Source organism: Megalobrama amblycephala, linkage group LG7 (genome assembly GCF_018812025.1).
Source record: "Megalobrama amblycephala isolate DHTTF-2021 linkage group LG7, ASM1881202v1, whole genome shotgun sequence".
Taxonomy (NCBI): domain Eukaryota; kingdom Metazoa; phylum Chordata; class Actinopteri; order Cypriniformes; family Xenocyprididae; genus Megalobrama; species Megalobrama amblycephala.
The window spans coordinates 57,587,724-57,612,033 of NC_063050.1; the positions used below are offsets into that span (position 1 = coordinate 57,587,724).

The 24,310-nt window shown below is 39.6% G+C and overlaps 1 protein-coding gene and 1 long non-coding RNA gene across 14 annotated transcripts; both read left to right on the forward strand.

Moving 5' to 3' along the window:
• Positions 1–1,105: 1,105 nt before the first annotated feature.
• On the forward strand, positions 1,106–16,780 carry pou2f1a (POU class 2 homeobox 1a). 13 transcript variants are annotated; one of them, XM_048198307.1, is made up of 15 exons: positions 1,241–1,255; positions 4,104–4,365; positions 8,289–8,354; positions 8,436–8,524; positions 9,672–9,836; positions 10,290–10,407; positions 10,484–10,575; positions 10,705–10,866; positions 10,944–11,085; positions 11,177–11,316; positions 11,780–11,965; positions 14,949–15,027; positions 15,113–15,386; positions 15,530–15,603; positions 15,908–16,780. In XM_048198307.1, the coding sequence occupies exons 3-15, from the start codon at positions 8,327–8,329 to the stop codon at positions 16,180–16,182; spliced, it is 1,824 nt and encodes a 607-aa protein (XP_048054264.1). In that variant the 5' UTR covers positions 1,241–1,255; positions 4,104–4,365; positions 8,289–8,326; the 3' UTR covers positions 16,183–16,780. The 13 variants fall into 13 exon arrangements, with proteins under 13 accessions (XP_048054258.1, XP_048054253.1, XP_048054257.1 ...); XM_048198301.1 differs by lacking the exon at positions 4,104–4,365 and having other exon boundaries at positions 1,106–1,255; positions 8,433–8,524; positions 10,293–10,398; XM_048198296.1 differs by lacking the exon at positions 4,104–4,365 and having other exon boundaries at positions 1,107–1,255; positions 8,433–8,524.
• A 6,147-nt stretch (positions 16,781–22,927) lies between these two features.
• LOC125273054 lies at positions 22,928–23,696 on the forward strand. The gene is made up of 3 exons (XR_007185995.1): positions 22,928–23,317; positions 23,405–23,427; positions 23,522–23,696. It is a non-coding gene; the product is annotated as an uncharacterized LOC125273054 (long non-coding RNA).
• The last annotated feature ends 614 nt before the right edge of the window (positions 23,697–24,310 follow it).

The following is a 24,310-nucleotide window of genomic DNA, read 5'->3' on the forward strand; positions in this document are numbered from 1 at the left end:
ATAAACACAAATAATTTCGTGAAACATCAAAAAATAAAGCCTTGGTTTACATGATATGAATAACAACTTGAGCTGACCATGAAGAGTTGTTTCAGTTCACATCTTCCTTCAGTGTCAGTGTGTTTTATCTGTGTTAGCTTGTTTACACAACATAATTAAACAATTATTGTGAAGGACAGCTTAGAGCTGTGCGTTTAAACCCAACAAACCAACTAAAGAAATCAAGCATTTGTGTAACTGGACTTTTGTCTCAAATCCTGGTGGTTCCTGAGAACATGTGACAACTAGCCCCGACCTCGCCTGTTTAAATCTGCTTTTACACTCAGGTAACAAAAATATGTTCTAAGAACGTTCCCATTATGTTATGAAAACGTTATTTCTGAACGTTCTAAAAAATATTCAGTTTATTAAATGTTTTACAAACTTTTGAACATTCCATCCATCATTCTTCAAACATTATGGGAATGTTACTTTTATGTTCTCTGAACGTTCTGCTAACATTTAAAAAAATGAACTTCCAACGAAAATGTTTCAGGAAAAAAGTTCCATGAATAATTAATATTTTTGTGCTAACGTTTTTCAGATTAAAGACCATTTAACTTTGAACTAATGTTCTATTACTGGAAAAAGACTTGTTAGTTTGAGAGAACATTGCCAGAACATGAAAAATACTATAGTAATTATAGTAAATAGTGTTTTTGAACCATACTAAAGTACTTTAGTACTTAAAATTAATTAAATTAATTTGTTGTGGTAATTCTATAGTTGCTGTGGTAATATATCAACTGGGCCTATAGTAATATAAACAAACCTCTTTACCCCATAACCGTTTTCTACAACTATAGTGTATAATATACTACAAATACACTACAGTTTACTGTAGTAAAACTAAAGTAGGCCTACTACAGTATTTATTACAGTTTATCAGTTCACTATAGTTAATAGTACAGTATGCTGTAGCATCCATTAACAAAGTGTTGTAAATACTACAATTTACTATAGTATGGTTCAAAAACACTATAGTATTTACTATATAATTTCCTTTTAGCTGAGAAACATTATTTTAAAACATTGAATTATGTGTCTGTTTTTAAGTTTTAGGTCACTCAGGGGCCGAACCGCACGTCGAGTGTGTGTGTGTGTGTGTGTGTGTGTGTGTGTGTGTGTGTAGCAGTAGGCGGGGTTTCACTCTCACACTAAATATTCAAAATGGCGGACAGAGGATCAACGACTCAAGATGAGCGCTCGACTGCAGGTAATTATTACATTTTACATATTCATATTCCCCCGTCCGCCTCAAGTAAACAAAAGTCAAACACACACGCCGATCGTTCGCGGACAGAATCGATCGCGATGAGGAGGAATGTTGATTGTTTTGGAGATGATTTGAGTCCGTCAGCAGCAGATGAGAGTTGTTTGTCCTGAACAAAACTCTCATCTTTTGAAATGGCGCGCGCGCACTGCATATTCACACACTCCCGTGGTTTAGCGCGGCGCGCGGGATAACTGCTGAAGATGGGTTAAACTGGCCAAACGGGCGTGTTTTCCTCGCTGTAGATGATGTTTGTGAAGTGTTGTGAGAGAGAGTTAGCAGCGGTGCTATCACGCGCGCGCTTTGTGTCGTTCGGCCGCGAGAGAAACTCAACGGCCGCGAATTTGCATATTCATGTGTTTGTTCAGCACGCGCACGCGTGATGTAGAATAATAATTCATGACTTTAATCTGTGCTGCGCGAACTAAAAGCAAAAGACAAACTTGAGCCTGTGCTTTTCCTCAGCAGATCAACTGTTTGCCCTCAGGGCAACATAAATACCCCGACAGGGTCTCTCTCTCTGTGCGCGTGCGTGTTGGGGGTGACCCCCCCCCCCCAACAGGTAATAAATTACAAAGTGTGAAAAGTGTCTCGTGCTGAATAATTTGGGTGTGAGGAACTACATTAAAAACTGCAGGAGTGATATTTTGGATTTGCATAACATCAGCTCTGCTTGTTTAATGCTCTTCATTCTTCTGCATAATTTAAGCGTCAGTTTCGCTCCAGATGAGACGCGCGTCACACTATTTATTTATCGCGCGGATTAAATATACAGAGCTGCTCATGAATATTCATGAGTACAAACGCCGTGTTCATGAATGATTAATTTCTCCGAACTAATGCGCGCTGTGTGATTTTGTTTGGATGTCGAGTGCATGTGAGTTCTGTGGAGGATTTTACCTTGTGCTTATTTCGGTTTCTTTTGTGTCTCTCGGGAACATTACATTTACATTTATGCATTTAGCTCATTGCTGGTCCTGCAGAACATTCAAGGTGTTGTTATCATTATGCATATTAATATGTCTCCAGTTTTTCACACAATGCAGTGCAGAATCCACATGGTTTTGGGATCTTATCCTGATGGCGAACTCTATGGATGTGCACAAGCATCGGTCATCTATAGTCTGCAAAACCACAAAACTGTTTGTGCATCCCAATTCGCATAATTATTCACAATTCTACGCCATTTTGTTGTATAAATAGTGCGAGTGTGTTCAGAATCCATCCTGCTCTGAAGAGCTCGAGCATTTAAAGCGGCAGATGACAAAACTAATACACAGCGCTAATACAGTTATCGTTATAGTTATCGTTCTTGATGTGAACGGGTCTGTAAACACATTTGTTCACATGCATTAGCACTTTTTAACTTCTGATCTGTTTAGTCGCAGTATATGGGTCACTGACGAATAGGTTAGGGTTAGAGATATAATTAATTTTGAAGTTTTAGTGTTAACAATGAGATTATGTGGTTTTTATAATCAATTAACACTACTTTTGTCATTTTTTACAAGATCACCAAAAAAAAGCCATTAGTTTAACCAAATGTCACGATATAATGATATTTTCAAACAATGCTAACAGCTGATATCTAGCAAAAGGACAATCATTTTATATTTAGTACAAGTTTTAAAAATATTACAACATTTTCCATGTTTTATAGCGGTTGCACCGAATGACCTGATGTTTCGGGACATGCGTATGAAAAAGTGAAAACATGAATTTATCAAATTTAGTTACTTTGCTTCATGACCATGTGGTCCTTTGCAGGTGTCTGAATGATGTCACATCCTGTCACATGACTTGATCCAGAATGGTCCCTTTATATCGGTTACTCCGAATGACATCAATGAAATTAGTTTTTCCGGACATTCTCTCTCATAACAAAGCAACGACTTCTACACATAATTTTAACACCATTTTGCACTATGTTGATATATGATGTTATAAAATCATGCCAGAATAAAAAATATATACATTTATTACATTTTAAGATAGTTTAATCACAAATGAAATGGCTGTATTGGCCTTTGGACGGTTAAACCGAATGACCTTTTGACACTTCAGAATCTTTAAAATACCTTTATATGAAGAAAAATATAATTAAAACCTTTTGGATTCAATAAAAGAGATCTAGTTGTACTACCTTACACACTCTGGATGTCACATCTTTGTTTTTTATTATTATAAGATGACCCGTCACGTCATTGACCCGAATATAATGTAATGATGTCAATGTCAGTGTTATTTATGAAACATTAACCCTCGACCGACTCTGATCTGGCCGTATATGAAAGCAGAGTTTAGGTTGTTATTACATTGAAGGCATCACAGAATTGGAGCGCATGATTGGCAAACACAGGATGATGGGTTAATTAAAGCTGATGAATATTAATGAGTTCTCCAGGTCTAATAGAAAAGTTTGGACTGCAGTTCAGCTGAAATGTTTCTGTTCTATGAATACTTCATTTCTCCCGCGTTGTGCCTTATGCCACTTATCTGCTTGAAATTATGCAGCGCTGCGTTCAATAGTTTGAAAGGCTAATTAATTGCTTATTTAAAATTCTATTAATTAAAACATTTGCATAATGCATTGTCTGTCAGTTAGCTTACTGAAGCCCTCGCAGCGGCCGTATGTAAATCGTGTTTCTCTCAACTGTTTTCTTTTGAGTTATAAAGATCCGTCTCTCTCTCTCTCTCTCTCTCCGTCTGTCTGTCTCTCTCTCAGTGGGGTTGTCGTCATAGCAACAGTTTGAGTTAAAGCCACATGACTTTGTTTGTCTCTGCGCTTTAGATGCGTGTTTCATCATCATCATCTTCATTGAGCTGCACGTCACATTCATCCGGCGCTGCAGGCCGAGTTCGTGATTGTTCTGGAGATCTACTACTGACTGACATAAGAAAGTTAATTGTGACCTTTTATGTCAAAATTCAGGCTTTTTTCCCACAATCACAATTGTTGATATCTTACAATTCTGACCTTTTTTTCCTCAGAGTTCTGAGTTTACATCTCCCAATTCTTCTTTTTTTTTCACCATGGAATCAAAAATAAAAAGGTAACTGCGACTTTTTATCTCACAGTAGAGCTGGGCGATATGGCACAAAAATAAAATTTCAGAATGATTGGCCAATTCCCGATTTTGATTTTATGTTTAACTAGTCGACTTAAAAATGTAACTACAATATGATTCAAGTAATATTTTCACTTTATTATTTTAATTTATATTATATTTATATTTATATATTACGGAAGAGGATTAGGGCCAAGCAATAATAAAAAAGTAAAACCATCTTGAGATTAAAGCTGTTCAATTATGAGAATAAAGTCATTAAATTACGAGAAAAAAGTCGTTAAATTATGAGAACAAATTCGTAATTTAACGAATTTGTTCTCATAATTTAATGACTTTATTCTCAACATTTTATCTCGACTTTTTTCTAGAAATTTAACGTTTTTTCTTGTAATTTAACGAGTTTATTCTCAACATTTTATCTCGACTTTTTTCTCGAAATTTAACGTTTTTTCTCGTAATTTAGCTAGTTTATTCTCAACATTTTATCTCGACTTTTTTCTCGAAATTTAACGACATTTTTCTCATAATTTAATGAGTTTATTCTCAACATTTTATCTCGACTTTTTTCTCGAAATTTAAAGTTTTTTCTCGTAATTTAACGAGTTTATTCTCAACATTTTATCTCGACTTTTTTCTCGAAATTTAACGTTTTTTCTCGTAATTTAACTAGTTTATTCTCAACATTTTATCTCGACTTTTTTCTCGAAATTTAACGTTTTTTCTCGTAATTTAGCTAGTTTATTCTCAACATTTTATCTCGACTTTTTTCTCGAAATTTAACGACATTTTTCTCATAATTTAATGAGTTTATTCTCAACATTTTATCTCGACTTTTTTCTCGAAATTTAAAGTTTTTTCTCGTAATTTAACGAGTTTATTCTCAACATTTTATCTCGACTTTTTTCTCGAAATTTAACGTTTTTTCTCGTAATTTAACTAGTTTATTCTCAACATTTTATCTCGACTTTTTTCTCGAAATTTAACGTTTTTTCTCGTAATTTAGCTAGTTTATTCTCAACATTTTATCTCGACTTTTTTCTCGAAATTTAACGACATTTTTCTCATAATTTAACGAGTTTATTCTCAACATTTTATCTCGACTTTTTTCTCGAAATTTAACGTTTTTTCTCGTAATTTAACGAGTTTATTCTCAACATTTTATCTCAACTTTTTTCTCGAAATTTAACGTTTTTTCTCGTAATTTAACTAGTTTATTCTCAACATTTTATCTCGACTTTTTTCTCGAAATTTAACGTTTTTTCTCGTAATTTAACGACTTTATTCTCAACATTTTATCTCGACTTTTTTCTCGAAATTTAACGATTTTTTTTCTCGAAATTTAACAACTTTAATCTTGAGAGAGTTTTATTTTTTTATTATTGCTTGGCCCTAATCCTCTTCCGTAATATATTATATTTATTATATTAATTTATATTTTATATTATATTTAAATATAAATATTTTATTTATAAATATAACATTTTATCTATGTGTATGTGTGTGTATTAATATATACATAATTATTATACACAGAACAAACACATATATTACATAAACACAGACTTTTATTTTGCAAACGATTAATCGCGATTAATCGTTGTGCAGCCCTAATATACACACAGTCATAGCAATGCTGATGTTATTAACATTAACAATTTGAGAACAGTATAACAGTAATAATAATTTGCACGGTTTGGCATGATCTGAGCTAAGCGATCGTTAGATTTAATCATCATTGGCAGCGCGATTTATTGTAGTGTAATGATTTTTTCCTCAGTTGGTCAAAACAAAAGTGGCAGACATGTTACTTGTTCAGATGATATTTTCCAGTGAAATTTCGTATATTGGTCAAACTTTCAAGACGTAGAATCTGTGATTCTGAAGTTCAGTATCCACACCGGTGCGTGACTGACAGCAAGCATTAGATTCATCCACGCTGACGAGCCGTGCCGACGCACAACGCACGTGCAAATAACTGTTCCGCATATGACTGCAATCGCAGGTTTCAAACAGAGATGGCGACAAAGAGGAAAAATCGCGGACTGCAGCTTTAAAAATGCATTTGTCATTGAATCATTCATTCAAAAGACTCGTTCAAAAACACTGACTCATCCAGCAATGAAACAAGTATTAATTAATGGGTCACTGAATTCATTCAAAACTATTAAAAAAAAATAATTCATTCAAATTAATTAAACAAATTTTTCCAGCAATTAATATTTTCTCAGAACCTCTAGTAAATTACATGTTATTTTGATTAGTTTTATATTCAGAATTGTGATCTCTATTTGAAACCAAAAAAATCGTGATTCTCATTTTGTCCAGAATCGTGCAGCTCCACCACCATTTTTCATCTTCTCATTTTCTTATCTTAACTGTTATTGCTGAATCGTCAACGTCTAATTGTTACGTTTGCTAACATTTTTATTCGAAACTGCGTTTTCCTGATTTAAAAATAATAAAATTGTGGCAAAACATTAAAATCGCCCAGCCCTATCTCACAGTTTGGACTTTTTTCACTCACAAGTTTTAAATGTATTAAAATAAAACAAACCCCATATCTCAGATTTCTACGTTTACATCTCACAATTTTTTCCGTGACAGAATAAAAAAAGGTAAATATGACTTTTTATACTATTTTTTTCCTCAGAATTCTGAGTTTGCATCTCACAGTTTCCGCCATGGAATAAAAAAAGGTTAATTTTATCTCAAAATTTGGGCTTTTTTTCTTTCTCGCAATATATATAATATAAAATCTCAGAATTGTAAGTTTACAATCTCACAAAATCTGTTTTGGCTTCCATGACAGAATAATTTTAAAAAAGGTAATTATGACTGTATCCCACAATTCCGACTTTTCTCCTCAGAACTGCGAGTATCTTGGAAGTGAATTGCAAGAAAAAGGTCAGGAATGTTTTATTCCACGGCGTAAAAAGCTTCCGCAGCTTCCCTCCCTCACACCGTTGAGCAGCTGATGAAGGTGACGCTTATCCTGGTTAGCTTGTTGTTGTTTGAGATGTTGCGTTGTATAAATGAGCTCGTCCAGTTTGACTCTGGGATGTTTAGAGACGGCGGTCATTAGCCGTCACATTCTTTCATCGTAGCTGGGGTTCAGGTTGCATGCTGGGAAGGCCCCCCCCCCACCCGGTAATTAAAACAGTCACACACGGCTGGTAATTGGCCTTGTCTCACTTCTCCCTCACTGTTGTGCTCGCCGTATCCTCCGTCCTAAAAGCTATCCAATTAATATGCTAATGAGCTGATAAATATTTATGAAAAATGTTGAATTATGCAGAAAGCTTTCAGAGGTCCGTGCGAAATGAATTGCTCGCAGAACTTCAAAGCGGCGCTCTTCTAATGAGCGACGGGGTGCGAGATTTGCATGCGGCTTTAATCAGCTGCATACTGATTAACTTTCATTATGGATGCTGCGCTTCCAGCTGTAGTCTTTGTGTTTCGCTCGCCACGGAACAAACAACTTTCCTCGGAAGCGCCGGCCGGAGCGCGGGAGCCGTTCGCTGTCGCCGATGCCTCGTGATCGCTCCGTATCGTAGCGCGGGTCGTGATCGCTCGTTTCTGGAGGGTTTGGGTCGAGCGGCCGCTGGTGGACGCAGGTGAGTTTCTCTTGGAATCGTTGGAATGATTCAGATGTTAATGAACGGCAGCGTTCGCTCTGTGGATCACGTCAGCGCTCTATACGGTACAGATTGATTTAATGAACATGACAGAATCAATGGAAAAGAAGATCATTATTCAGTTCAGTGTTGATTCAGTTGAGAAGTGAATCAGAGTGGGACAGTGGTTTAATACAGTTCATCTTTTACTAATTGCAGCGCCTCATCAGCAAGTTTTGGACATGTAGGGAAGCTGTGAACGATGTTCTCACACGTTTGCTCTCTGAACAGATTCTAGCAGCTGTCCAGCAGATCTGAGTAAAAGCAGCATGGAGAACCGAGCGCAAGGACTTCAAGGTGAATTGTGTTTTTATTTGCAATCTTCTGTGTTTTTGTGTCGCTGACGCTGATGTATGACTCTCGTCCGTCTCTCAGCAGCTCAGGCCAACGGTCTGGACGCACACAAACCAAATGGACAAGCAACAAGTGCAATCAGCAACGCTCAGGCGCAGGCGCTGCTCCAGCAGGTACGGTCAGGTGACGCGTCTCCCGCCGCCGCAGGACGAGCCGTGTTTGTTATCGCCCGCCGGAGAGATCGGCGTGGCACGTTAATTAAACAGCGCTTCTGTCGCTCGGAAACAGGTGGAAGAGAATATGCAAATCTATGCGGAATTTATATGCGCTGCATAATGAGGTTTCGCTTAACGAGGGGAGCGCGGCCCCCCCGACAGAGCGTCGCTTTCATCACTGATGATCAGATCCACTGACTCTAGATCAGGGCTTTTCTGTCTTTTAGATTGACAGACACAAAATATGATCGTTCTGTGAAAAATTAATATCATAAATGTGTAAAATATTTAGTTTCTATGACATCAGTGCTGTACTGTTAGATGTAAGATGCGTTTTATTAATTTTTGATCAAATTATTTTAATAAAATTTAATTTATTATTTATTTGAATCATTTTTAATTTATTTATTTTTATAATTTTTGTATTCTATTTATTTAGTTACTCAGTTTAAACTTATTTTAAATTATTTTTATACTGTTTTTCTTATTTTTATTTAAATCGAATTTTTTAAATCAGTTTATTGTAGTCTGTTTTATTTATTATTATTATTATCATTATTTATTTAAATAAAAAATAATTTATTGAATTCTTTTTATTTTAATCAGAGTTTACTTATTTTAATTTATTTATTTAAATCAAATTTTATTTATTATTTATGTATTGATTTATTCCAAGCATTTTGTATATTATGTATTCATATTTTATTTAAATCAAATTCCATTTGATTTATTTTAATTATTTTAATCATACATTTTTATTTATTTAAATATTTAATTTATTTTAATCTAATGTATTACTTATTTATTTTAAATATTTTTTTTATTTTAATCAATTTATTTTAGTTATTTTCATTTTATTTTTATTTCTTGATCTTGATTTTGTTTCCTTTTTTTACAGATTTTCTCTAAACTTTTTTCCAGACTAATGAAAACTATATTGAGCTTCAAACCACAATCAGCTCAGTGTAATTACAAACGGACCGTTTTAACCAATTTTAGAGTGTTGTATACTTTTATGCTTATTAGTATTGCAGAGTATATTATGCTTATTTCTTGTCCAGTGCTGGAGTCACATGACGGTCTGTCCCTCTCTGTCTCTGCGCAGTTGAGTTTGACTCCAGCGCAGCTGTTGCTGCAGCAGACGCAGGCGCAGCTCATCGCCGCAGCCGTGCAGCAGTCGGCCGGTCAGCAGAGCAGCACCACTGGAGCCAATATCTCCGCCTCCGCGGCCACGCCCATCACTCTGTCCCAGCCCATCCAGATCGCGTCTGTAAGTGACTGACATCTCACCCGTCCAATCAGATTCCAGATCACTGACATTCTGTCTTCTGCTGGATGCATTAATACTGTCACACCACAAACTAACTCGGATTGAGAATTGAGAACGGCTGCTCATTCATAACCGGTTCAGACCTTAAAAAAATAAACAGAACTAAAGCAGCACAACTGTTTTCAACATTGATAATAATAATGTTTCTTGAGCATCAGATCATCATATTAGAATGATTTCTGAAGGATCATGTGACACTGAAGACTGGAGTAATGATGCTGAAAATTCACATGAATAAATTACACTTTACTATATATTCACATGGAAAACAGCTGATTTACATTATAATATTTCACAGTTTTTACTGTATTTTGATCAAATAAATGCAGCTTTAGTGAGCAGAAGAGACTCTTTCAGAATGATTAATGCACACGTGTCTCTCTCTCTCCGCAGCAGCTGCAGCCGCAGGGTTTGAACCTGCAGCAGTTCGTGTTGGTTCAGCCGGGTCACTCCATCAGCCCTCAGATTCAGCCCCAGTTCATCATCTCTCCGTCTCCTCAGGGTCAGACCGGTACGAGTGTCTCTGTTAGACTGATGCTGCAGCTCTTCAGCGTTTCTAACCCGTGCTGTCCTCCTCCTGCTCTCAGGTCTCCTGCAAGCTCAGAATATCCTGACTCAACTACCTCAAAGCCAAGCCAGCCTCCTGCCCGCTCAGACCAGCATCGCTCTCACCACACAGGTCTGACCGATCCACACTCACTGTAGAGAGGAAAAGCAAACAGCTCATGCTTCAGCGTCTTTCTGCTGTGAAATATTTACTTTCGTAAAGTAAGGCCGAGGTTTGATGCTGTGTTCGTGATGTTTGCAGGCGGCCACACCGACGAGGAAGATCGCGGCCATGCCGTCTCCAGCGGCTCCCGCTCCGAAGCGTGTGGACGGCCCGTGTGTGGAGGAGGCCAGCGACCTGGAGGAGCTCGAGCAGTTCGCAAAGAACTTCAAACAGAGACGCATCAAGCTGGGCTTCACTCAGGTGAGCCGCGTCATCCACACTCGTGCGGCGTGAGTCGCGCCGCGTGACGCTGACGTGTGCGATCGCGTGTGTTTCAGGGTGACGTGGGGTTAGCGATGGGGAAACTCTACGGCAACGACTTCAGCCAGACCACCATCTCCAGATTCGAGGCCTTGAACCTGAGCTTCAAGAACATGTGCAAACTCAAACCACTGCTGGAGAAGTGGCTCAACGACGCAGGTTAGGTGCAGTACTGTCCTCATGGACACACACAGGCTGTCATAAATAACTTTATACTGTCTTCACATTCTCATTCTGTGTTTCTCCACAGAGAACATGTCAGCTGACTGCGTGGTGTCGAGTGCGAGCGAGATGTCTCCGGGTCTCTGCGAGAGTCTGAACCGGCGGCGTAAGAAGCGGACCAGCATCGAGACCTCCATCCGTCTGGCGTTAGAGAGGAGCTTCCTGGAGGTGAGTGACGTCTGCTGACCACTAGAGGGCAGCAACACTGCACTGAGCTCTGCCCCTCTCACATTTATGAATAATTTCCTTAAAATCACACCTAAAACTGTCCAAACAAGTCATTTTTTTCCATTTTATATTTGTATACTTGAGAATATACAAAGCAACAGAAGTGTGTTATACTTAAAATTAACAAAAGAGAAACTTTAAGGTTCTGTGCAGTTTTCCTTCAAAGACGGCCATAAATATTAGTATCGTAATTTTAGTTGTCCTGTAAAAGAATGTATTTTACTGTTAAATAATACAGTAGTAAAATTTCTTCTTGTTTAATAGCTTAAATTAATTTAGTGGCGGGAGCATGGACCACTTGACAATATTTTGCAGATTATTCCAAGCAACAGAAGCGTTGTGGTTAGTCATTGAGTCGTGTGAATGACGTGATGACGTGAAGCGGTTTCTTTGTGATCTGCAGCAGAGTCAGAAGCCGTCATCGGAGGAGATCACACTGATTGCGGATCAGCTCAACATGGAGAAGGAGGTGGTGCGAGTTTGGTTCTGTAACCGCAGACAGAAGGAGAAGAGGATCAATCCTCCCAGCAGCTGCATGGGATCATCCGCGTCAGCCATCAAAGCCATCTACAGCACCTCCAACACTGCGGTGCGTCACAAACCAGAGTCACTTCACATCTCAGTCGCACACCATATGAACCGGAGTCACTTCACATCTCACAGTCGCAACCATATGAACCAGAGTCACTTCACATCTCAGTCGCACACCATATGAATCCAGGAGTCACTTCACATCTCACAGTCGCACACCATATGAACCAGAGTCACTTCACATCTCAGTCGCACACCATATGAACCAGAGTCACTTCACATCTCAGTCGCACACCATATGAACCAGAGTCACTTCACATCTCACAGTCGCACAGCATATGAACCAGAGTCACTTCACATTTCAATCGCACACCATATGAACCAGAGTCACTTCACATCTCAGTCGCACACATATGAACAGAGTATTCACATCTCAGTCGCAACATATGAACCAGGTCACTTCACATCTCAATCGCACACCATATGAACCGGAGTCACTTCACATCTCACGGTCACACACCATATGAACCAGAGTCACTTCACATCTCACAGTCGCACACCATATGAACCGGAGTCACTTCACATCTCACAGTCGCACACCATATGAACCGGAGTCACTTCACATCTCAGTCGCACACCATATGAACCAGAGTCACTTCACATCTCACAGTCGCACAGCATATGAACCAGAGTCACTTCACATCTCAATCGCACACCATATGAATCGGAGTCACTTCACATCTCAGTCGCACACCATATGAACCGGAGTCACTTCACATCTCAGTCGCACACCATATCACATCACATCACGTCGCACACCATATGAACCAGAGTCACTTCACATCTCAGTCGCACACCATATGAACCAGAGTCACTTCACATCTCACAGTCGCACACCATATGAACCAGAGTCACTTCACATCTCACGGTCACACAGCATATGAACCAGAGTCACTTCACATCTCACGCACACCATATGAATCGGAGTCACTTCACATCCATCGCACACCATATGAATCGGAGTCACTTCACATCTCAGACACCATATGAACCGGAGTCACTTCACATCTCAGTCGCACACCATATGAACCAGAGTCACTTCACATCTCAGTCGCACACCATATGAATCGGAGTCACTTCACATCTCAGTCGCACACCATATGAACCGGAGTCACTTCACATCTCACGGTCACACAGCATATGAACCAGAGTCACTTCACATCTCACAGTCGCACACCATATGAACCGGAGTCACTTCACATCTCACGGTCGCACACCATATGAACCAGAGTCACTTCACATCTCAGTCGCACAGCATATGAACAGAGTCACTTCACATCTCAGCGCACACCATATGAACCAGAGTCACTTCACATCTCAGTCGCACAGCATATGAACCAGAGTCACTTCACATCTCACAGTCGCACAGCATATGAACCAGAGTCACTTCACATCTCAGTCGCACAGCATATGAACCAGAGTCACTTCACATCTCACAGTCGCACAGCATATGAACCAGAGTCACTTCACATCTCAATCGCACAGCATATGAATCGGAGTCACTTCACATCTCAGTCGCACACCATATGAACCAGAGTCACTTCACATCTCACGGTCGCACACCATATGAACCAGAGTCACTTCACATCTCAGTCGCACAGCATATGAACCAGAGTCACTTCACATCTCACAGTCGCACACCATATGAACCAGAGTCACTTCACATCTCACAGTCGCACAGCATATGAACCAGAGTCACTTCACATCTCAATCGCACACCATATGAACGGAGTCACTTCACATCTCAGTCGCACACCATATGAATCGGAGTCACTTCACATCTCAGTCGCACACCATATGAACCGGAGTCACTTCACATCTCAGTCACACCATATGAACCAGAGTCACTTCACATCTCACGGTCGCACACCATATGAACCAGAGTCACTTCACATCTCACAGTCGCACACCATATGAACCAGAGTCACTTCACATCTCAGTCGCACAGCATATGAACCAGAGTCACTTCACATCTCACAGTCGCACAGCATATGAACCAGAGTCACTTCACATCTCAATCGCACACCATATGAATCGGAGTCACTTCACATCTCAGTCGCACACCATATGAACCGGAGTCACTTCACATCTCAGTCGCACACCATATGAACCAGAGTCACTTCACATCTCAGTCGCACACCATATGAACCGGAGTCACTTCACATCTCAGTCGCACACCATATGAACCAGAGTCACTTCACATCTCAGTCGCACACCATATGAACCAGAGTCACTTCACATCTCAGTCGCACACCATATGAACCAGAGTCACTTCACATCTCACAGTCGCACAGCATATGAACCAGAGTCACTTCACATCTCACGGTCGCACACCATATGAACCAGAGTCACTTCACATCTCAGTCGCACACCATATGAACCAGAGTCACTTCACATCTCACAGTCGCACAGCATATGAACCAGAGTCACTTCACATCTCACGGTCGCACACCATATGAACCAGAGTCACTTCACATCTCAGTCGCACACCATATGAACCAGAGTCACTTCACATCTCACAGTCGCACAGCATATGAACCAGAGTCACTTCACATCTCAATCACACACCATATGAATCGGAGTCACTTCACATCTCAGTCGCACACCATATGAACCGGAGTCACTTCACATCTCAGTCGCACACCATATGAACCAGAGTCACTTCACATCTCACAGTCGCACAGCATATGAACCAGAGTCACTTCACATCTCACAGTCGCACAGCATATGAACCAGAGTCACTTCACATCTCACGGTCGCACACCATATGAACCAGAGTCACTTCACATCTCACAGTCGCACAGCATATGAACCAGAGTCACTTCACATCTCACGGTCACACAGCATATGAATCAGAGTCACTTCACATCTCACAGTCGCACACCATATGAACCGGAGTCACTTCACATCCATACTTAAACCCTAGCTGCGGACAAGTGAAGTGAGTGATTGATTATTGACTAGTGATTGCTTGTGTTCAGGTGTCCAGCGGCACAAACACACTGACGGTGAATTCTGTAGTTCCACTGAGCGCCAGCAGCATCTCAAACCTCACGGTCGGTGCGTTACTCCTCCTTTCACAGTTTCATGCTCCTCTATACTCCTCATGTGAGCTCATGAATCATGTTTAATGGATGTGCTGTAGGTGGCGCTCTGGCTCAGGTGACGTCACACACTCCATCGGTCATCTCCATGGCGCCGGCCATCGCTACGCCTGCCCCCACTGTGACATCACCATCACTGACCACGTCTGTTACCGCTGTGAAGCAGGAGTTGAGCGCAGTTTCCTCGGCAACCACAGTCACGCAGGGGGCGGGGCAGTTGCTGGTGACGGGCACAGGACTGGGCGGAGCTAATCTGACTGCTGTCACTGGGGGTTTGAACCCAACGATTATAACGCCCTCGCAGCTGACGCAAGGGTGAGTGTGTGTGTGTGTTATTATGGGATGTCTCTCACAGAAACATGTTGAAACATTTCCAGGTCACATTTCTGCCCCCAAACCAAAAGATGAAAAGTAAGAGGTGTGTTTATCATGTGAATTTCTGCTTATGTTTCTGGCAGTGGGACGCTGCTGAGTTTGACTCCTGCTCTGGGAAACACATTGATGAACAACAACACACTGGCCACCATCCAGGGTATGACCTCTGACCTCTGTGTGTGTGTGTGTGTGTGTGTGTGTGTGTGTGTGTGTGTGTGTGTGTGTTTGTACAGCCGTGACGCTCCACACGCCTGTTCTGACATCACAAGACATTATATTTATTCACTGTATAGCAAATCTCACCTGGTTGATTATTTATATTGTCTCAATGTAACTATATTATTGTCCAGCTCTAATCTGACACATGCAACTGAAGATATTAAGATGATAATAACATTATCTCTTTAAATCAATGTGTATTGTGGAAAAAAGTGCTATATAAATAAATAGTGTTTTGTCAGCAGCTCTCGCATCGGGCGGCGCTTTGCCTCTGACGTCCATCGACGGAAACACCGGCCTGCTGTTCGCCAACACCAGCGCAGGAAACCCCGCCTCCGGCCTGATGACCACGCCCTTCTTCCTCAACCCATCCGGCTTCTCTCTGCTGCCCGCCAATCTCCTGTCAGCGGGCGGGGCTGGAGGCGGAGCTCTCAACCTGCATGTGACCAGCGACGTGCAGCAGAGTCCTGTTGCCACGACGACGAAGAACGTGGCCTTGGCCTCGAAGGCCCAGTGAGCGCGTGCGGCTGCGATTAATCCTGTTGCTATTACCAAAAACTCTTCTGACCGCTGTAGCGAGCGCAGGACTGACGAGCGACCGCCGGGTTTGTTGAATGATGCTGCGCGCTCTTGGACACGGTCAGGATGGAACTTTATTTTTGCATTATTTCTCAAACTAACGTCTAAATTAACCAAAAATGTGAGACACTTTGATGACGGCAGATTCTTCACGAGAGATTATTTGACGTAACAGAGTTTATATTGACTTTCTACGAGGGTTCTGTTGTTTTTATTTGCGGCTCTGTGAAGGGCCGATTGTAGATTTATAACCAAAAGCATTTCAGATGTTTTATGTTGCGAGTTACTGCAGCGCGTCGGTGGAGGTTCTGCCCGATGACTTTTAAACTAGTACTCTAACTCGACATCACTTTATAAATACGGTTAGAAGGCTTTAAACTAGTAATAATCCGTCACAGTGAGCGCGTCTCCTGTGAGAAATGCAATCTGTCACACGTTTGTCTGAACACTGATTCTGTCTGTAGTGTTGATGTGAATCAGCGGCGGCAGAGAGACGACTTCATTCAGCATGAATCTATTAAATCTGTGTGATTCCACCTCATGGATGTTCTGTCTTATCAAATACTGGGTGTTGAACGTTTATTTCCCATGTTTCTAGTGTTCAGTAACGTGACGACGGCCTGTTTGAAGCCTCCGGATCGACTGATCTGACAGCAGCTTCACGAACACTACAGCATCTTGTACAGAATTTGCACGTGAATCTCACCAGACTTGAGCTTGAGATTCTATGGAAGCTTGTTGAGAAAAAAAAAAAAAATCGACTTCCAAGTCGGACTTCCAAGTCGGACTTCCAAGTCGGACTTCCAAGTCGGACTTCCAAGTCGGACTTCCAAGTCGGACTTCCAAGTCGGACTTCCAAGTCGGACTTCCAAGTCGGACTTCCAAGTCGGACTTCCAAGTCGGACTTCCAAGTCGGACTTCCAAGTCGGACTTCCAAGTCGGACTTCCAAGTCGGACTTCCAAGTCGGACTTCCAAGTCGGACTTCCAAGTCGGACTTCCAAGTCACCATGTTGGAGTAACCAAGCCAGCAAGTCCGACTTGGAAGTCAAACAAGTCCGCTTGGGAAGTCCAACTATGAAACTCGGCAAGTCCAGCTTGGTTTCTTCCAAGTCGGACTTGTTGGCTTGGTTACTCCAACATGGTGACTTGGAACTCCAACTTGGAAGTCAAACAAGTCAGACATCTGAGTTTTAAGAAATCAAATTGGAGTTCTAAGTCGGACTTCCCAAGAAACCAAGTCAGAGTTCAGATAAACCAAGTCATAATTCTGTGAAGTACCTTTTTTATTTTTTATTCTGTTGAACAAGCTTCCATAAGATCGACTCGACACAAAACTGCTCCTTCAGTCTGTGATGCTGCAGAGATTTCTTTGGATTCCGTTTGTATTTTCAGACACGAGCGTTTTTCTGTCTTTTGAGAATCATTTGAGAATCGCAGCGTTTCTGTGCTGAAACAGAATCACAAAAGAAGCTGCAGCCAAAGTTCGTCTCTGTTTGAGTTCATTCTGCCGTCAGCGAACAGAGACGTGTAGCGCACAGGTGAGGTCAGAGGTCAGAGGTCAGCGCGTGTTTTTGTATAAATACCTCCAGCACTGATGTTAGATCCAAGAATACTACTGTGTACAGTCTCTTTTAACTCATTTTTACTTCATTTGTGTCTTTTTTTTTACTCTCACGAACACGTTCTGTTGAATCGACGGCGTCTCGTTGTTTTTATCTGCTTCCAGCAGTCTGTGGTGAAACTTCAACATGACAATATCTGCATATGATCCGTTCTGATGTTATTTATACACATGAAACTGTTCAAACAGAAGGCGGCGACACTGATCTATAAATATCGTTCGTTTCCATTCTGCTTTTGTCTCACGCCGGTGAAGTTTAATATATGAAATATTTCAGTCTTTATTGTTTTCTGCAGGAATGAAAAAGCAGATGAAAACCAAAGATTCATCCGTTTCTTTGTCATCTTTATTCGAACACCCACAATATATACCAGGATTATATATACAGTAAATATATAAATATGTGAAAAAAAGTTTATTTTGTGGTTCCCAAAGCAAAAGTCCTCTTGAGGATGAAAACCAAAGATTATTCACTTTCTCTTTGCCTTTCCCTTGATTTTTTTTTATGTATAATTCATTGGAAATCGTAGTTGTATTCTAATCTTTATGATCCAGTAATCAAGTTATTGATTTTATGGTGGAATATGAATCATTTTCTCTCTGCATGAGATGAAACAGCAGCGTCTCCGAGTTTCTTCTGTCGTTCTCTTGATTCAGACGATGTGTGTCGACTTTCTCTGCTGAATGTTTAATATCTTACAGAAGGGCTACACACACACACACACACACACACACACACACACACACACACACACACACACACACTCACACACTCTCTCTCTCACACACACACACACACACACACACACACACACACACACACACACACACACACACACACACACACACACACACTCTCACACACACACACACACACACACACACACTCTCACACACACACACACACACACACACACACACACACACACACACACACACTCATACACACACACACACACACACACACACACACACACACACACTTGTGTTCCTCCGCAGGTCTTCTGGACTCCAGCGGCTCCAGGTGTTGCTGTTTCATGGTTTACTGTACTCATGAGCTCCTCTGGAGTTTGTTTCTTTGCTGTTGTTGAGTTTGTCATGTTGCTGTAGATTCATTAAATGTTTTTCTCAGACTGTTTCTCTGTTCGATCTGTTCTTCTGAGTGACAATCAGTCAAATCAAGCTTCAAAACTGATCATTACTGACAAGTGTGATGGAAAAAAATCATTTTATTAACAAGCTAATGACAAAATTACAGACAAAAAATAACAATCAAATGAAATAGTGAAATTCTCAGTTTTTAAAGGTGCCTTCGAATGAAAAATTGAATTTATCTTGGCATAGTTGAATAACAAGAGTTCAGTACATGGAAATGACATACAGTGAGTCTCAAACTCCATTGTTTCCTCCTTCTTGTGTAAATCTCATTTGTTTAAAAGACCTCCGGAAAACACGCGAATCTCAACCATATAAAAAATATGGACGTAGTGTCCGTGACGTCACCCATAGAGTTCTGAACAGCAGTTTTGACGCAAAAATGAGGCCGCGGCCATCTTAGCTGCACGTGACCGCACGTCACTCACGGATAACTGAAAATGGGCAAAGAGGCGGGACGTAGTTGGAGCCCATGCGACTTCTTGCTGAAACCACGCCCGCCTAGCATATCTATCTTAGATACTATCTAAAATATTAATAAAGGTAACAATATCATTAGAAAGTACTAAAGGTTTACTGTCAATCTACAGTGATTTTTAAGATAACGTTATAGATGCTATAACACCAGTAGGCTAATTAATTTGTGTGGGGTGTGCAAATAACATAAAAAAAAAAAATCAACTGGGACTTCATACCTTTAATGAAATAGAGATCGCGAGATGAATCCAATCCGTTGCACTTGGGTAAAATGTCCATTTCAAAACATAAAACATCGTTTATAATGTAAAACTCTATACGTACATATATACATGGGTTTCATGTGACGTCACTGTATTCTATCGCCGCCATATTTGGGACCGGTCACAGCTGCGCGCCCTGTTTAAGTCTATGGTGACAGCAGCTACAACTACCAGAGGAAGGCCAACAAAACGCTCTCAGAAGGTTCACAACAAGTTTATAATAGATCTTGGATATGTGGTGCTGTTAGCCGTTTCAACAGTCGTCAGAACTTCAAATTTATTTGATTTATTTGAAAATATTATGAATTCTAGTTGCTGTGTTTCGGCGTGTTACAGGATGAACAAATTCACGACACCAGCTGACTACATTACTTAGTTCAAGTACATGCGTGCATGATTTTGTGCAAATATAAGTTGTAATTTTATGTATAGCTTGTATAAATATATATGAATTACCATAGGATGTGTCCTGTTGAGTTAATTAACCTTCTAGCAAAGCGCTTCAGTTTACGGGTGTTCATTCAGCGCGCGCAGCTCAAATAATACTGTTATCAAAATGAATCTGTTATTGATGTTATTGTATACAAAAAAAAAATCTGTTATTGTTCATGATCCTTATTATTAATCAAACTATGTGTTGATGAAAATAATACTAGAATATAAGAGCTAGTTATTAAAAATAATGCATTCGTTTTCTAAAAGAAATATTAAAGTTTTAATAATACTGTGTAGTAACGTTAAACATTTTAATGACTTAATCATTGCTGTTTGAGCTGCGCACGCTGAAGCTGAAGAGAATAAAAAAACCCATAAACTGAAAGTTAATTAACTTTCAACTTTTTAATTAATCAACGGAACACATCCTATATAAAATAATCCAGATATTAATACAAAATAAAAATAATATTACAACTAGTATTTGCACAAAATCACGCACAGATGAACTTGAAGTAACCTCATTGAAACTCCGAAACACAGCAAATAAGCCCAAATAATTCACAACGTTATTTTACAAGTATATACGATTATAATATCATGTATAAGAAGAAGACAGTCCCAATCATATTAATGTTTTGTCTTTTTGAGCGCTCGCACTGAAGCTATAGATGATCATCAGCTCTGTGGGTTATTTACCTCAACGAAACACATCCTTTATGAGAATAATCAGATATTTATACTTAATAAAATTAATAAGTTTTATCTGTACAAAATGACGCGAATGCACAAGTGAAGTTTGAACAAGTTATGTAATCAATGTTTAACTCAGTCGACGCGCTCTTACCACAACAACACGCTGAAACAACAACACAGAGAATTCACAACATTTTATTACAATAGTGTCCTCGTTATAATGTTACGTAAATGACAGTCCCAGCAGTTATTAATGTTGTGCATTGCTGTTTGGCTGCCAGTGGTGTGGTCCCTTCTGAATGAAGCCAATAATTCTGCCGATCTAACTACTTTGGGATCAAATAAATTTGTAGTTCTGACGACTGTTGAAACGGCTAACAGCACCACATATCCAAGATATATTATAAATTTGTTGTGAACCTTCTGAAAGCGTTTCGTTGGCCTTCCTCTGGTAGTTGTAGCTGCTGTCACCATAGACTTAAACAGGGCGCGCAGCTGTGACCGGTCCCAAATATGGCGGCGATAGAATACAGTGACGTCACATGAAACCCATGTATAGGTACCAGATATCTGTATAATGTTCTCTCAAACTAATGAGCACGTGTCCAAAGTATAATTTTTCAAATAATGCAGCAGTTTTAGTTATATCCAAGCAGTGCTGTCGGAGTTGTATATCCTCCTGGTATTGTCATTGTAGTAAATCTCAGGAACAAAACCTTTAGCCAATGCCACGACGATCCAACAACGTGTGTTCTGCATGCGAGCACATGTACACAGACTGACATCTGTCTCGAGTATGCAGCAAGCCATATATTGTAAAAAATAATCCAGAAAAAAGGCACAAATACGGCTGAGATGCCAAATTCAATTAGCTGAGGTAACATGACGGCTCACAGACAGCAGCGGCATCTACCTGTCACTCAAGTGACCACGCCCTTAATTATGCAGAACTTTAAGGCTTAATATAATTTAAACGGATGAGTTATAAAAAAATTCACCCCCCTCAGAGTTGTCATGAAGGACAAAATTAGCAGTATAGACCAAAACACAATGTGAACCAGAGTGTAAACATGTTTTTTTTCTGCTGTAAACTGTTTTAACATGATGGTCAATGAGATTCTGCTCCCTTTTGCAGCCTGTCCCTAGCGGCCAGTCGATGAATTGCAGTTTAAGTTACTTCCGTATTGGCTTCACGAGAAACTGGGGGAGGTTACCGCTTCATCTCAACATAACATCGACTGTTACGTAACAGTCCGGGATCATTAATATGTACGACCACAATATTTGCATATGCCAGCCCCACGGTCCCAACACTATCAATTATGAAAGGCATTAGACAAGGGCAAAACGTCTGGATCAACGTCTGAATCATCAGACTAGGTAAGCAAGCAAGAACAACAGCGAAAAATGGCAGATAGAGCAATAATAACTGACATGATCCAAGATATCATGATATTTTTAGTGATATTTGTAAATTGTCTTTCTAAATGTTTCGTTAGCATGTTGCTAATGTACTGTTAAATGTGGTTAAAGTTACCATCGTTTCTTACTGTATTCACGGAGACTATTTTCATTTTTAAACACTTGCAGTCTGTATAATTCATAAACACAACTTCATTCTTTATAAATCTCTCCAACAGTGTGTAATGTTAGCTTTAGCCACAGGAGCACTATCAAACTCATTCAGAATCAATGTAAACAATATAACAGTATACAATACTCACATAATCCGACGCATACATGACGAAACACTTTGTAAAGATCCATTTTGAGGGTTATATTATCTGTGTAAACTGTGTTAAGGCACTGTTCAAGGCAAGCGCGAGCTCTGTGGGCGGAGAGCACGGGATTTAAAGGGGCCGCAGCATAAATCGGCGCGTTTATAATGATGCCCCAAAATAGGCAGTTAAAAAAATTAATAAAAAAAATCTATGGGGTATTTTGAGCTTCACAGACACATTCAGGGGACACTTTAGACTTATATTACATCTTTTAAAAACATAATCTAGGGCACCTTTAAAAGTAAATGCAAAATGATATTCCTAAAAGACAGTGTGTGAAAAACTAAACATCACTTAAAACTCTGAATACAATATTAAAAATGAAATTTGATGTTCCATGAGGAATCTTTAACATCCATGAATCTTTCCATTCCACTAAAGGTTCTCTAGATTATTAAAGGTGCCCTAGCCTAGAACACTATTTTACAAGTCTCTGGTGTCCCCAGAATGTCTCTGTAAAAAAGTAAGCTTAAAATACCCCATAGATTTTTTTATTATACCATGTTTTAACTGCCTGTTTTGGGGTGGGAGGAAAAATGCACTGATTCTGTGCGTGTCCTCTTTTAAGGGGTCATTACACTGCTGTCATCCGCTCCTTTACAGATGACAAGTGGTACCGTTTTGATGACAGTCGTGTCACAGTGGTAATGTGTTATTATTTGATATTTAATATTTAAATTACTGTTTTCTGTTGCTTAATATTGAACTGTGCTCTTGTGATTTGCCTTCAGACTGATGAGAGTGAACTGAAAAGGTATGTGCCAGTTACATCAAATTACTCTTTCTTAATTTCTTTGTCATTTAAGAATGAAAGTAATTATAGTTTTTTTTTTAATCTTTTAATGTAGGTCTAGTGAAGCTTACTTTCTCTTGTACCAGAAAAGTGAGTAGATTCACAATTTACAAAATTCTCTTGTGTTGGTGGCCTGAGAATGCAAACTTTGAAATAGGTTTTGAAAACCAGTTTGAAAACATTTTGAAACATTTTGATTTTGAAAACAATATTATTATCATCTCCTTAAAATATGCACACACTCTTAAACAGTGTGTTAAAAACAACACACCTTTTCTATTAAGGACAACACATTTTGTGTTATTTTAACTCAACCATGTGTTATTCCTGCTCATTTTCTACACACTAAGTTGAAAAGGAAGAATTCTCCTTTTATTAATTAACATCACACTCAGTTAGGGATTTAATACAAGACAGCTGTTTTGTGACAGAAATGTTAAAAGACTGACAATAACATCCAGTGATGCAAACTTGACTTTTTTCTCAAATATGGCCATTTTGAATTAAAAATCCAAACTATTCAAATTCTATTTGAAGAAAGCTATAGGTTTCTGAGCAACAACTCCAGTAAATACATTATGATTGTCTTCACCAGTAAGATTCGTCCCAAAAAAATGCTTATAAAAATAGCAATGCTGAATTATGCAAGCATAGAAAATAATCAAGTTCTTGACACTGACATGTTTGTTGTCCAGGTAGAATATGTTACCAAATTGCCGAAGACTGTGAACTATGAGCTCGAAAGGAAACCAAAAAAAAAGAAACCATGAGAAAACTGAGGCCACACATGAGAAAAGAGCCAGTAAAAAAAAAATGTCATCAAATCATCAAGAGAACAGAGAGA